This window comes from Anser brachyrhynchus (genome assembly GCF_964034855.1).
Source record: "Anser brachyrhynchus genome assembly, chromosome: 2".
Lineage (NCBI taxonomy): Eukaryota > Metazoa > Chordata > Aves > Anseriformes > Anatidae > Anser > Anser brachyrhynchus.
In genome coordinates, this window is record NC_137695.1 from 120,040,828 (window position 1) to 120,054,347 (window position 13,520).

A 13,520-nucleotide genomic window follows, 5' to 3' on the forward strand; every position below is an offset into this window, starting at 1 on the left:
TCAGCTTGGTGTCAGCAGGACAGTCCACAACAAAATGGCTTTGCTTATATGCAACATCTAAAGCAAAGTTGGTTTTCAAGCACAATAAGGAAAAGTGAACAACCAAATCAGATTTCACTGACTATTTTAAGATATTCCTAGAAATAATACCTACTGATGGCATCTAAAATACATGCTTTGGGCAATAAAATAAATTGCATTGATCAAAGCTGGTTGCATAAACAAGCTTAACCAATCATCACAAAAGAGGTTATCACATCCATTAATAAAGCTCCAAAACCCACGACCAGAAATTTAGTCCAAGTTCAGAACTGGTATGTACACACCAGAGATTTAGTTAGCAAGCAGGTTCAACATAATTAAATTCAGTCAGATACCTTGACTCTTTGCAAAATTAGTGAATACAGCAGCAAGAAGCAAATTCCAGTCTTACAACCGAGCAAATGTGGAGAGGCAAAATACGTATCGGAAGAAGGTGTATGTTCCAGAATGTAATATATATATATAATATATATATTATATAATATATATACACACACACACATACAGTAAGTACATCATTCACATAGGAAAAAAAAAAACAAACCCATTACCAAAATATTTAATTGGTAAAATTTTAATGTCAACTTACTTATAAAAATGAAAAAATATTTTAACATTCACCATACAATTGAGCAACCTGGCCCTACCGACTATTAGCTATAGGAAGGCATTTAAGGAAATGATGGTTGTGTCAAAACAAAGGCTAACTTCAGGCATGTATGCTGCTTTGAAAAAAAAAAAAAAGAAAAAAAAAGAAAAAAGAAAAGAAAAACAACTCATTTTGCAGGAAGCTAGATGCTTAGCCTAGTTTTTAAAGCTAATTACAAAATCCACTTTCATACTGGTCCAGATGTCTTGACAATTTCTTCTTCTAACAGAACTGTCAAAAGAAAAGAAACTTTATAAGGTCTTCATACAGCTTATTTCTAAATCCTTGCAAGAAGAAACAGTAATATGACTGTTACATATCCATAGTTAGGATATGGAAATTACTCGTTAAAGCATTTGCTTATATAATACAAACATTCCTTCACTCAAGCATTTTATACAGAGACTTCCATAGCTGCCACCTTGCAAAGGGTTCTAAGGACAAATGCACTTTTTCTACATGACGCATCAAACAACTTCTAAGGTTCATAAATTATTTAGGTATCTCGGAGCACAGATTTGAACTGTATTCAGTAATAAGATGCATAAAAGATGCGTAAAAGATTTTTTTAAGCCGTAATCTTAATGTATGATGTGTGAAATGGTTCTGCAGAGCTGCAGCATTCTTAATATAGAAGACTAACAAAATGAAGATGCCTTGCTTCATATTGCATGCTATCACATCTTAAGTACTGAATTTTAAAGGCTTTCATTCCAATAATATGTTTTTCCACTTTATTGGACTACCATTGTTCCTGAGAAGTTTGTTGATTTTGTTTTATAATCCCCATTCCCTGATCTTAAAAAAAAAATAAAGCAAATTATCACTGTCCTACTACACTTAACCTGACACAGAAATAAGGCAGCAGTCATCTCTTTTATCCCCGTTCTTTTCAGAGTAAAAAATAAAAGGAAAAAGCAACACAAGGTGTAAAAAGGTCTATTCCACCCATCAAACCAGAGATTAAAAATAGTAGGAATATCTTTGGGTGAAGAATGGGAAAACACAGTGACTAACTTGCCACTTCTCTGTATGGCAAAGCATAGTACCTAAATGTCACAAGGTCTACGCCAATATCCTGATTTTACTAGCCACCCCCAGCCAATCACTTGTGTGTTCTCAACGCCTTCAGTCAACAGTTTTCCAACCTAACACTATTTCACAATACAACATATAACATCATTACTGAATTAAGAAACAACCACAAGTCAATAGAAACTCAACTGCCATTTACTGTAAAACAGAAAATGAAGCACAGCCCGGCTGTCTACTATCAGGTATGCAGAACAGTCGAATAGTCTTACCTTCCATCTGTTTCCACATTCATTACAGACAACAAATGTTGTCATAGGTTCATCAGCACTGCGTGTTTGAACCTTTGGCAAAGGCAAGAGCCAGAGCAGAAAAGGAAAATTAGTATGTTCAACCTTTGTTATCATGTGTTCAATGCAAAGGTTTAAAATCAAAGTGTAACATTAAGTAAATACATTTGGATTAAGAATATAAGTTAACTTTTTGTACCCATTGAAGACTTTTTTTTTTTGGTTTGGACTACAAAGTGATCATAAACTTATGTTTTGACAGATTTAGAAGCACTAAAATACCTAATTCAACATCAAAACTGTTCATATACTTCTAGGACAAAAAACTGCAGTAAAGCAGTTCAACTTTACATATATTTACTGATACAAAGGCTTAAAAGTCTCCTGATAGAAACACAGCTTTGTTTAAAGCAACCAACATACAATACTAAATTATAAACATAGCTGATCCTGTGATCAAAATTAAATACCCTGCAGCACTGCTAAGCAAATTAAAGCACTTCTTGTGCATATATTAAAATAGAAAAAGGTTGTAGGAACAACTGTAAATCAGGGCCTAAAATCAGTCAAATGGCAGGTTATATACATGTATTTACTCCCTCTGTTAAGAAAAAAAATGTTTATAGATTACAACCAGTAAATTATTTCTCATCCACATAAAACCAGATTATTAAATGTAATCAGAAGAATTAGCAAAAAAATCAGCATTGCAAAGAAACTGGCATTTCAGGCTACATAAATACTCAGCTTAGATTTAAATACAATCTTTGGTAAATTAATACAAAAAAAATTCTTCATGTAAGCACATCTAAGTAGATCCAACTGTCTCCACATATTTTGTAATTTGTTAATGTTTTGTTAAATGTTCATTTTGTAATTATAACTTTTTTCCCTGACAACGTTTAGATGTATAAGACTTCATCTTTGAAAAAGGAAAATGAACAGTCTCAATAGCCACATACCTGGGTATAGGTACAGTTCTTCTTTTTGCACTTGCCACATGTAAACAGATCAGTTTGGGTACCTCCTGTTTTAGCCATCTGGTGCTCTCTGATAGCTTCTTTGGTCAGATTTTTGCGCATTTCTTTCAGCTCATCACTTGCCATTTCCTGTTATAGATAAAGTGCAGAGAGTTTACTAGGGAGTTTTTTTTTAAAGAAATCATTACTAACATGCAAACCATACAATTCTAAATGCACATACCATTTCTTATCTAGAATTCACGAATAACTGCTCTATCAAAGGGCAAAGTAATTCTACAAAGTATTGCTTTTACAAAACTTAAGTTGGAATGTCTCAAAGAACACAAGCTACAAAAGGTTTAATTTTTTTTAATGCAGTTGAATAAAAGTTCAAACACCTAGAAACATTTATATGCAGACACATTTCTGAAGTTCAGAAGTATAACAGATACAAGGTAGGGGAGGATTTAAAAGGTCTCTTGAGGTAAGGAAAAAGGTCCTCTCCCTAGATTAGATCCTTGCATAACTATCTCATTGACCTACAGATGATAATGACTGTAGGAAGAATTTCCACCATCTTGACTATTTCCATATTTGTACTGAGAAATACAACTCTGCCATAATTTACTGCAAGTTACCAGAAGTCCAAAATCTTAGTATTAACTTTTAACCTTGGAAGTATGCTTCCCAAGCTAAAAATCATATACCTCATCAAGCCTGCACTTCAAAACTGTTTGCTAAATTGCACATTCCCTTATTATCGTACACCGCCACAAACCCTCTGTTAGATGTACAATAGGCACATCCCTTGTCATAATGACAAACCTTGTGTCAAGCCTGGATGCCAGGCAGTAACTCACAGAAAAAAAAAAGTCCAAAAATCTGCTACGAAATCAATGCTATCAGGAACACAGGAAGAAAACAGGGAGGAACAGAAGTGTTGTTCCTCACAAAAAAACAAAATGATCATTTTTCAAACAGGCACAGGATCTGGTTTTAGATAAAATGTTTTTCCATCTGAAAAAAAGAAAAAAAAATCATATTCTAAATTTAATACTTTTCTGTTAGCTTGAGAGCCTGGATTGCCAGAGACCATGTTTCCTTTTCAGAGTGGCTTCTACAAAATATGCTTCCAAATAAAGGCTCAGACCAGATATCTAGTTGTGCTGCAGCACTGTCACTGTAGGACAACGTAAACTGTAATGCCTATTACTAATTATCTGTCACCTCATAAGAATTGAACTAATACTCAAAGAAACTTGGAACTTATTTTACTCTGGCTTTTCTTCTTAATTCAATGCACTGTATCTAAATCGTGTAAATATAAATAGATATTAAATTATCATCAATAGCCCATTTCTATTGCAATTCATAAAGAAACTGTAAGTTTAATGGTGATGGTTGATGTATGCCAGAGTAAAGCCAGACAACGCTCTTCTACTGCAACATAAATTTGTGGATGCTTTTCCCAAGTTCCTGGCAAAACAGAGATATTAAACCAGTGCCTACGCTCAATAGTGGTAGCTCTACTCAAATACAGATGTCTCATAATACTGCACAAGCCACATTCTTTGATCAATTGCATAACAACTTCTAGCTCGTTTTCCTTGACTTTAAGCATTTTGTTGGGTAAGATTATGTAAAAGCAAACTTTGTTTTGCATAAAACTTCACACATACAGCTAGTTTCAAAATACTAACTGAAGAGCTCAGATTCACTGTTTGTTGTTTTTTTTTTTTCAAATCTTGTATTAATGCGGTTTGACTTCAGAAACCATCTTTTTGATATAATAGTGTATTTTAGCCATTACATTTAAAATTTTAGTCCAAGACATCAATTAAAACAAAAAATGGGCATTGGATAAAATGAAACATATTTTTGTGCACATTTACATACACATGCATGTAGAATAGGAAAAACTCAAAATATGCATTTAACTTACTGGTCCTTACACATTCCTTTATCAGCCTCCATTTGCCCTAGCCTTGATGTAAAGCTTTATAAAAATCTATTCCTTTAGATTAAAACTAATCATGATTTTTATTACTTGATCATATATTTAATTTCTTCTCAGTCTCCATGATATTCCTTTATACCTGATTGTGGCCAGTACAGGAAGGGTGGGAAGTAACAGAATCCAATACATACAAGCAGAACTACAAAACTGAAATCAGATGTTAACCATGCTTTTATTTTCCTTTCCTATAACATCTAATTTTTTACTTCAGACTTCCTAGATTTGTTTTGATTTATAAATATAAAGACAGTGAGCATCTGAACAGGAATTTCTATTAAAGTGTTCAAAATGTTCTTTCAATAACATAAATTTAATTTGATTCAAAGGGCAATTCTCCTAGCTTCTTTACCCCATCATTTATGTCTTCTTTCTATTTATTGTGAAGTTTCCTTCAAAATCACTTCAAGTAATCTGTCAAGTTTGAGATAAGCTTTAAATCAACACTGAAAACGCCAAAAGGAGAGGGACTGATTTTTACCACAGTGTTATCCCATGCATAGGAGTATAACAGCAGAAGTTAGTATTTGAAAAATAAAATGGCAAGACAGGTTAACACAGATGGTAGTATTACATATCCAGAACCGTGAATTAGTTGACAGCTTGAAATCACTAGCCAGATATATTTATTTACATCTTCCTGAACTTAAACTATCACTGATATCTCACGTGACCTTTCAAAAACTGCCCAGTATTCTGTTTCAGAGAATTTGCAAAAGACAGCTTACCTGTCTTCTGACTCACAGAGAAAATCAGATGTTTAGGAACCATTAACACAGTTAACACTTCCATTTGCTCTGCACCAATAAAGCCCTGTATAATTCAGACTGTGAAAGCCACAAACAAGCCATAGCCTCTCAAAAGTACAAAGAGCTTGTATTAATTGCTTCTGTGGCCAGGATATAAGTCCAACAGGGTAACAGTTCAAGACATATGCTTTACTTACCTCTGCTGTCATTTTGGCAAACTTGTCAGGAGGTATGTTCCCACATAACACATTTTTCCTTAGGTTTGGATTCTTTGCATCCTTGAGATTCGCTATCCTACTTCGTACCCTATTTTTGTATTTCATATCAGTGTTTTTTAATTCCTGAAAAATTGGTGCTTTGGATTTAAGGAACAAAACATTAACAAGTAAAACAGCACTACAGAATATTCTTTTGGGGGGGGGGCACTCTTTTAAAACCAAGTCCTTCCCCACACCTCCAAACAACAGTTACTTTCTTGTTCAACAAAGCAGACAGTAGTTCATGTCCTGCCAAAGCATAACTGTAATTTAGCACACGGTTTGCGAAATGTGAACTTGGTGCTAATAGAATTTTAATCAAAATCCTCAAAAATCAGCCATATATTTAAGTCCAGATCCTCAACCTCATGCTGAGGATGAATTAACTTCTGTATAAAAAGTAAGAATAAAAATCATACACACACACACACAAAAACCTACAGGTTTTAAGGTATGTGGTTTAGGCTGTGGTATTTTTTTTAAACGCTGAATTTCTGAACTGATGTGTTGAACACAGTTTGCTTGGTTTTGTCCTAAGTTAAATAAAATACTCACTATACAGATCAAATAAACTAATTTTTAAGATTATCAATGTTCTCTTATCCTAAAGCACCCAGATGCACAACAAAGGATATCTTCTTCAATCTGAGAACCCAGCTCTTCCTCATCAGCACCAATAGCAATGTAATCATCTGAGCAAAACAAAAAATAAAATATTAATTATTAGCACTCTGACGATCTTGGCAGAATTTTATATCACTGGGAGTCCATTCGGAACATCAAAATAGAACAAACTATGAAACAAACACAGTGAATTTTCTTTTTGAAACAGAAAATTTAATCTACTAAAATCTTATTATTTTGAAACTTTACTTTGAAGAAAAATAAGCAAAATGAACAACAACAGAAGATTATAAAAAAGTAGAATAGCCTTGTATCTTTCACACACAAAAATTTCTGTCTAGCTGCAAACACAAGTAGTAATAAAAATCAATTTGCTATACAGAAAAAAAAAAGTCTTCTATTAGGCTTGGCATCTACTCATCTCCAAAGTGCATCTGTGCATAAAATAGGTTATTATAAAAAGAAAATATTCTTCATCAGGTTTTATCAATTCTTTCAGTGCTCACAACAAAAGCCATGCAATGTTTTGCAAGCATGCAAGAGACAGATTTCATTAGGAACACTGTAATTAAATAACAAACAATATTATTATTAAAAAAATGCAGAGCTGCAAAGGGTCATAAAATATGCAAATTAGAAGAAATAAACCAAAGCAATCTTGGTAACATTATGAAAAGACTTCTTGGAAACCTAGATAAAATTCCAAGTACATATAATTATGAAAACTAAGATGCTATATGCAACTTTCTGGTTACAAATGTTTTTAAAGTCTATGAACTACTGATACAGAGGACCATAAATTCAAGATCTTTAGTCAGCTTTGATTACTGTCTGTGTTGAAATTTATGTGAATTAAAAGCAAAGAACAAAAGAGTGAGAAGAGTAAAAAAGATTACTTCAGAAGTCTGCTCACACTGTGTCAGCTTCCCCTAAGCTAAGAACAGAGGAAGAAGAGGTGGGTCATAAGTTCTGGTAGAAGAGAAGGACCCACAAGAAAGAATTCAGGTCATTCTGAGGAGTCCAACTTTTTATTTGCATCTCATTCAATTTGCCAGTTTAAAAACATCCAAGTGTACATGATGGGGGGGGGGAAAAACACCACTCACACACACAAAAAAAACCACAACAGTAACAGTCAAGCAATTTACAGATGCTTGTAAGGCATGAAAACTGAACAGTGCAAGAATCTTACTGTGATTGTATCAGTGAAACTCCAAGGTTAAATCAAAACAAAAAGGCAACCTTCAAAAATTGGAATCTGAAGGCTCACAGGACCTCTGGAGTAAGAAAGGCAGTCGTGTATAAAGTGTCACTTTCACTCACAGATAAGACGAAAAATAGCAGCTTCCATTAAAAGACTCAAATGAGGCATTACATAGGAAATAACTTCCTGAAAAGAAGGTCCACACTAGGCAAGATATCAGTTGAACACAAGCTACAAAAAGTCCCATATCACCAGCAACAAAAAAGTATTTCAGTACATACCCATATTGCCAAGGTTACCCAGTTACTTGCAGGTTGGGTGAACTGGCCTATGGGTATGTACACACAATTGGACATAAAGAATACAATAAACAAGGGCAGGGGAAGAAGAGAGTGGGAAGGACTGAAATGGAAAAGAAAATAGTTAAACTTGAAAATATAGTTTACAAAGCTCACCTCCTGTTCTGAGAGCTGCAGAGAGCATTTCTCTACATTTCACTCGTACAGAATCCGAAGTGCTTGGAGCTCGAGGAAAAGAAGGGATGAAAGAATTTGAGGGAGCACTACCCTCCTCCTTCCTGCTGCTGGAATTGCTACTTGAACTGCTAGAAAAAGGCAAAAAGAAAACTAGTATTAAATATTTTTTTCTTCTTCAGATGACTCTGTTCTAGGGCAAAACACAGATCTTTTGCCATATCCATTGATGATATTGAAGAAAAAAAAAGAGAGAGGTCACTTTCTAAAAGCTATTTATAGCTCTAGAGGTAATAAAATTTTAAAATGTCCTTAGAATGTTAGCCAGAGTATTTCACACAAGAGAGACCAGCAGGTATTTCATTCCGTTATGTGGTATGTAAGTTTTAATTCTCAGTTCTCTACATTAACATGAAACCATTTTTTCCTCATGGAACTTTGCTTTATAAAACAGTGAAGAAATACCATTCTAATATTCAGTCTGCAGTGAGTGCATTGCATTCACTCTACTTAGTGTACTGAAGTGGTACTACAGTTTAAGGTCACTTTTGCAAACTGTAAAACAGTTTTCAATTCACATTGGGACAAATGATTATAAGTTAAATTTCAATTTGAAAATGGCTCATAAACAGACTCACTACAAACAGAAACACACTGAAAAACTAGACTTGTTGATACTATTTTGCAAATACTCATTAGCTCCTCAAGTGTCATTTACATGGGCTCATCTTTCTGACAACATACATTTTGTCTTTATTAAAAAAGGTGTAGAACAAGACTGTTTATTAAACAAAATCTAGCAGACAAAAGAAGTATTCCAAACCTCTAGCATATGTAATTACCACAAAGTCGTAACTGAAAGTTGTTTAACGGTTCTCAAAGCTCAGTGCTAGGATTGAGAGAAGAAAGTATCTGACAGATAAAACAGATTAAATAAATAAACAATAAATATTCTGGCCATAGCTTGACCTGTGTCTTTTTTTCTTTTTTAGTATGCCAGCAGCTATCTCTAATACGACAAATTTGGGCCACAGTTTAAATATATGTACACACTGGTTGATTTTTCAGGTTAAAGCCAATGTATATTGAATGACATTACTTGTCCTCAAGAACTACGTACCTTTCTTCTCTTGCTTCAGGGCTGTTTTGTGAGGAAGATGCAGGCTCCTTTTTCTTTTCTTCAGAATCTTTATCCGTTGAAGGTCCATCTGAGAATACAAAACATGAGAAACTTTTACTCAATAACTGATTTAAAACAGTGGCAGAGTATCCTTGATGGTTTCTTCTGAACCAGTTAGAAATGCTATCAGCTCCCGCTCTCTGATTTGACCTTCTCTTGCTGAAACAGCTTTCTACCCTCAACACCCTCACCAACCCAGCAAATGAAATATATGTTAACACTTAGATACTTCAGGTCAAGACCAGTATCTGCTTAAAATGACAGTGAAGACATGATGAAAATATAAACTTTTATAATTTATTTTTGCCAATTCTACTGCATGAGATACACAATAACTTCTTAAACTTCTTAAACAGAAGCTTCATTAAGTCTCTGAAGTTCATCTTCCACGTTTTAAATACGAGTTCCTACTAAACATGTCATTCTTTTCAATTATATTCACAGTTTCACATTCTATTCAATTATGTTTAAAACACTGAATGAAAGGAACTGTAGGGTAAAAGCTACCTATGGTTGCCAAAAAAAAAATAAAGGTTTTGAAGGAGTTTCACAGATGTGCACACAGTATTTTCTGTGATAGCTCTTAGAATATTGTTTAAAAAGATTTAGTTGCCTTTCCCACACAGGATGTATTTAATGATGATAACATCACAGAAAATAAGAACAGTATTTTATTAAAAAGGGCAATCACAACACTTATCTTCAGCCTCGTGAACACCTTTTTATTGTAAAGAGCAGTTCAGAGTGGATAAATCAAGCTCCAGCTTTGACTTGCTTTCAGAAAGGTTGACTCTCTCCACTAGTTAGAAAGATTCGTGTCACCTACCTAAAGCTAGATTTTGTGAATTCCTCTCTCTGAGCCCTCATAAATCTGGCATCATACATCTAACTCTATAGATTGTTAATATTTTGATTACAAACTTCTTTAAAAAGAACTAAAACCAGATCAAAATAGGGAAATCTGATAAGGCTCAGTCATTCCTGTAGAGATACCCCAAACCACATATCTACACCTTTGCTTAAGCATTTAAAAGTATCCTCATTTCCAAAAGAACCCCATCCCCATATATCTCGTGGGAACTTAGTGGTACAGATCACAGATTCAAGTCTCTTATTCAAGCACTTAAAGCACACACATAGTATTCTGTCTCCAGCTGCCTCAAAAAATAAGATGCCTACAAAACAGTATGGGAACTAGGCAAATACACAAAATACTTCTCCAGAATACTGCCCCAGACTTCAAGAACTTAAAACTTTAAAGATTTCCTCACTAAAAATCACTAAGTAAGTAAATGAGGCTATAAGCTGAATGGATCGTAGACATTTTCTGCTATGACACCCAAGGTGCACAGAGAAAGGAAACAAAACCCATTTTAACATGCATATTGACATCATTACTTTCTATGGCAACAAACACATAATATATAATTTAAAAAATATTCTATATAGGCATGCTATCTCATTTACCCTCATCTTAAGTACATAATCATTTTTGTCAGAGGTTCTAAGACAAACTGACAGATCAGCAGGTATCCTGGGGTAAGCATTTACCCCAAGCCCCAGGACACGGAAGTATTAGAATGAGTCCAGAGGAGGGCCACAAAGATGAGGCTGGAGCACCGCTCCCAAAGGACAGGCTGAGAGAGCTTGGGCTGTTCAGTCTGGAGAAGGGAAGGCTCCGGGGAGACCTTATAGCAGCCTTCCAGTACCTAAAGGGGGCCTAAAGGAAAGCTAGGGAGGGAGTCTTTGTCAGGGGGTGCAGTGATAGGACAAGGGGGAATGGTTTTAAACTGTAAAAAGGGAAGATTTAGAAATACAAGGAAGAAATTCTTCACGCAGAGGGCGGTGAGGCATTAGCACAGGTTGCCCAGGAAACCTGTAGATGCCCCATCCCTGGAGGCGTTCAAGGCCAGGCTGGATGGGGCTTTGGGCAACCTGGTCTGGTGGGAGGTGTCCCTGCCCCTGCAGGGGGTTGGAACTGGGTGGTCTTTAAGGTCCCTTCCAACCCAAACTATGCTATGGTTCTATGATTTGTGAACATTTATTGATACCCTGATTGCTTCTTTCACTTATGAAGGGCAGAGTATACGTGAGGCACAGGGGTAAAGTAAGAGGTAAAAACATGGCTCTTTCTACACCTGCAGACCAGTCTAACCAGGTATGTCTCAAACCAACATCAAACTTCACCAGTCGAGACAACTGGACCGTCCTCAACAAATATGCATTCAAAACTACACTATCTTTAATCACTTGAAGTTTACACAGATTTCACAGAAACCTTTTCTTCGAAATCTTTTCTTCAGTTCTGTTTAGTCCAACTTCAGTAATCTGAAAATAAAGTTAACAATATTCTCTGCTTAGTAGAAATATTCTAAGTCATTCACTCTTATGGTCATATATTGGAAAGTACCAAGGACAGGGGATTCAGTGTCAAGCAGTATTAATTCTTAAACTCACACATGAGCAAGGACACTTTATTTTATTAAATACTGTACTGACAAAAGAATAGTATGCAATTAACAGCTTGCTAGACAGCATTTCAACTATCCTTTGGGGAGAGGACAAAAAAGTTAACCTTGAGAGACTAAAGTCTCTTCTAATTAACTTATTTTACATTCAGTGGTCAGACTCGAGCAAAGGGAGAATGACAGCTAATGGAAACTACAGACAACCACAGAAATTCTAACAAAGAAAGAGGGAAAAAACAGCCTTTCTGTGTAAGACATTTAAAAATTCAAATGAGAACATGATTCACGTCAGGAAATCTATAGAAGCAGAAAAATATTTAGAGAATTTAAATTATAATTCTAAGTTCCTTTAAAGAGGCATGAATATTTTTTAAACCGTTCAGCTATTAAAACTTACCCAAATTTCTTTTTTTTTTCAGAAAAACTGAAATTGTCATCACTTTTAGGAGTGAAAAGCATAATTCCAGTTTTAGCTGCTGCAGCTTCAGAAGGCCAAAAAAAGTCTTTTTTTTTTTCCTTGTTTAAATAACAAAGTAATTTATCGTAATGCCCAGTTAACAGGGGGTTAGTGAATGCTACTCCAATCTACAAGAGGGGCGGAAAGGAGGACCTAGGGAATAACAGGTCTGTCAGTCTGACCTTGGTACCAGGGAAGGTCGTGGAGCAAACCATCTTGTATGTCTTTACACAGCACATATGGGACAACTGAGTGATCAGATGCAGCCAGCATGAATTTATGAAAAGCTGGTCCTGCTTGACTAACCTGATCTCCTATGACAAAATGACCTTAGTAGATGAGGGAAAGGCTGTGGATGTTATTTACCTGGATTCCAGCAAAGTATTTGACAGTGTCGCACAATATTCTGTGAGAAACCATCTGCTCATGCCTTGGACGGGTGCACAGTTTGCTGGCTGAAGAACTGCCTGGATGGCCAGGCTCAAAGAGTCATAGTGAACAGAGTTCAACCCAAATGGCGGCTGGTCACCAGTGGCATCCCCCAGGGCTCAGTACTGGGGCCAGTTTTGTTCAACATTTTTATCGATAATCAGATGCACCCTCAGCAAGTCTGCAGACAACATCAAGTTAGGCAGGATTGCTTGAGGGTGGGAAGGCTGTGCAGCAGGACTGGCCACATCCAATCACACGAGATTCAAGAAGGCTGAATGCCAGGTCCTGCACTTGGGTCATAACAACCCCATGTGGCGGTATAGGCTTGGGGAAGAGTGGCTGGAAAGCTGCCCAGCAGAAAGGGACCTGGGGGTGCTGGTCAACAGCCAGCAGTAGTGGCCAAGAAGGCTAGTGGCATCCTGGTTTGCATCAGAAATAGTATGGCCAGCAGGACAAGGGAAGTGATTGTCCCCTTGTACATGGCACCAGTGCTTGAATACTGTGCTCAGTTCTGGGCCCCTTGCTAAAGGAAGGATATGGAGTTGCCTGAGCATGTGCAACAAAGTTGGTGAAGGGATTAGAAAACAACAATTATGAGGAGCTGCTGCGTGAACTGGACAAGAAGAGGGTGAGGAGAGACATCATCGCTCTCTACAACTACCTGGAAGGAGGTTGCAGTGAGGCGAG

At 36.0% G+C, this 13,520-nt stretch overlaps 1 protein-coding gene across 2 annotated transcripts in view; it reads right to left on the reverse strand.

Annotated features, from left to right (window-relative positions):
• Positions 1-600: 600 nt before the first annotated feature.
• LOC308190153 (transcription elongation factor A protein 1) overlaps positions 601-13,520 on the reverse strand; it is a 47,499-nt gene continuing 34,579 nt past the window's right edge. For both annotated transcript variants that reach the window (XM_080581174.1, XM_080581172.1), the window contains 7 exons: positions 9,417-9,504; positions 8,279-8,427; positions 6,631-6,687; positions 5,936-6,090; positions 2,976-3,122; positions 1,996-2,067; positions 601-922 (listed from right to left, as the gene is read on the reverse strand). In XM_080581174.1, coding sequence (XP_080437300.1) covers positions 914-922; positions 1,996-2,067; positions 2,976-3,122; positions 5,936-6,090; positions 6,631-6,687; positions 8,279-8,427; positions 9,417-9,504 — 677 coding nt within the window. In that variant the 3' untranslated portion in view covers positions 601-913. The remainder of the gene's footprint in view (positions 923-1,995; positions 2,068-2,975; positions 3,123-5,935; positions 6,091-6,630; positions 6,688-8,278; positions 8,428-9,416; positions 9,505-13,520) is intronic.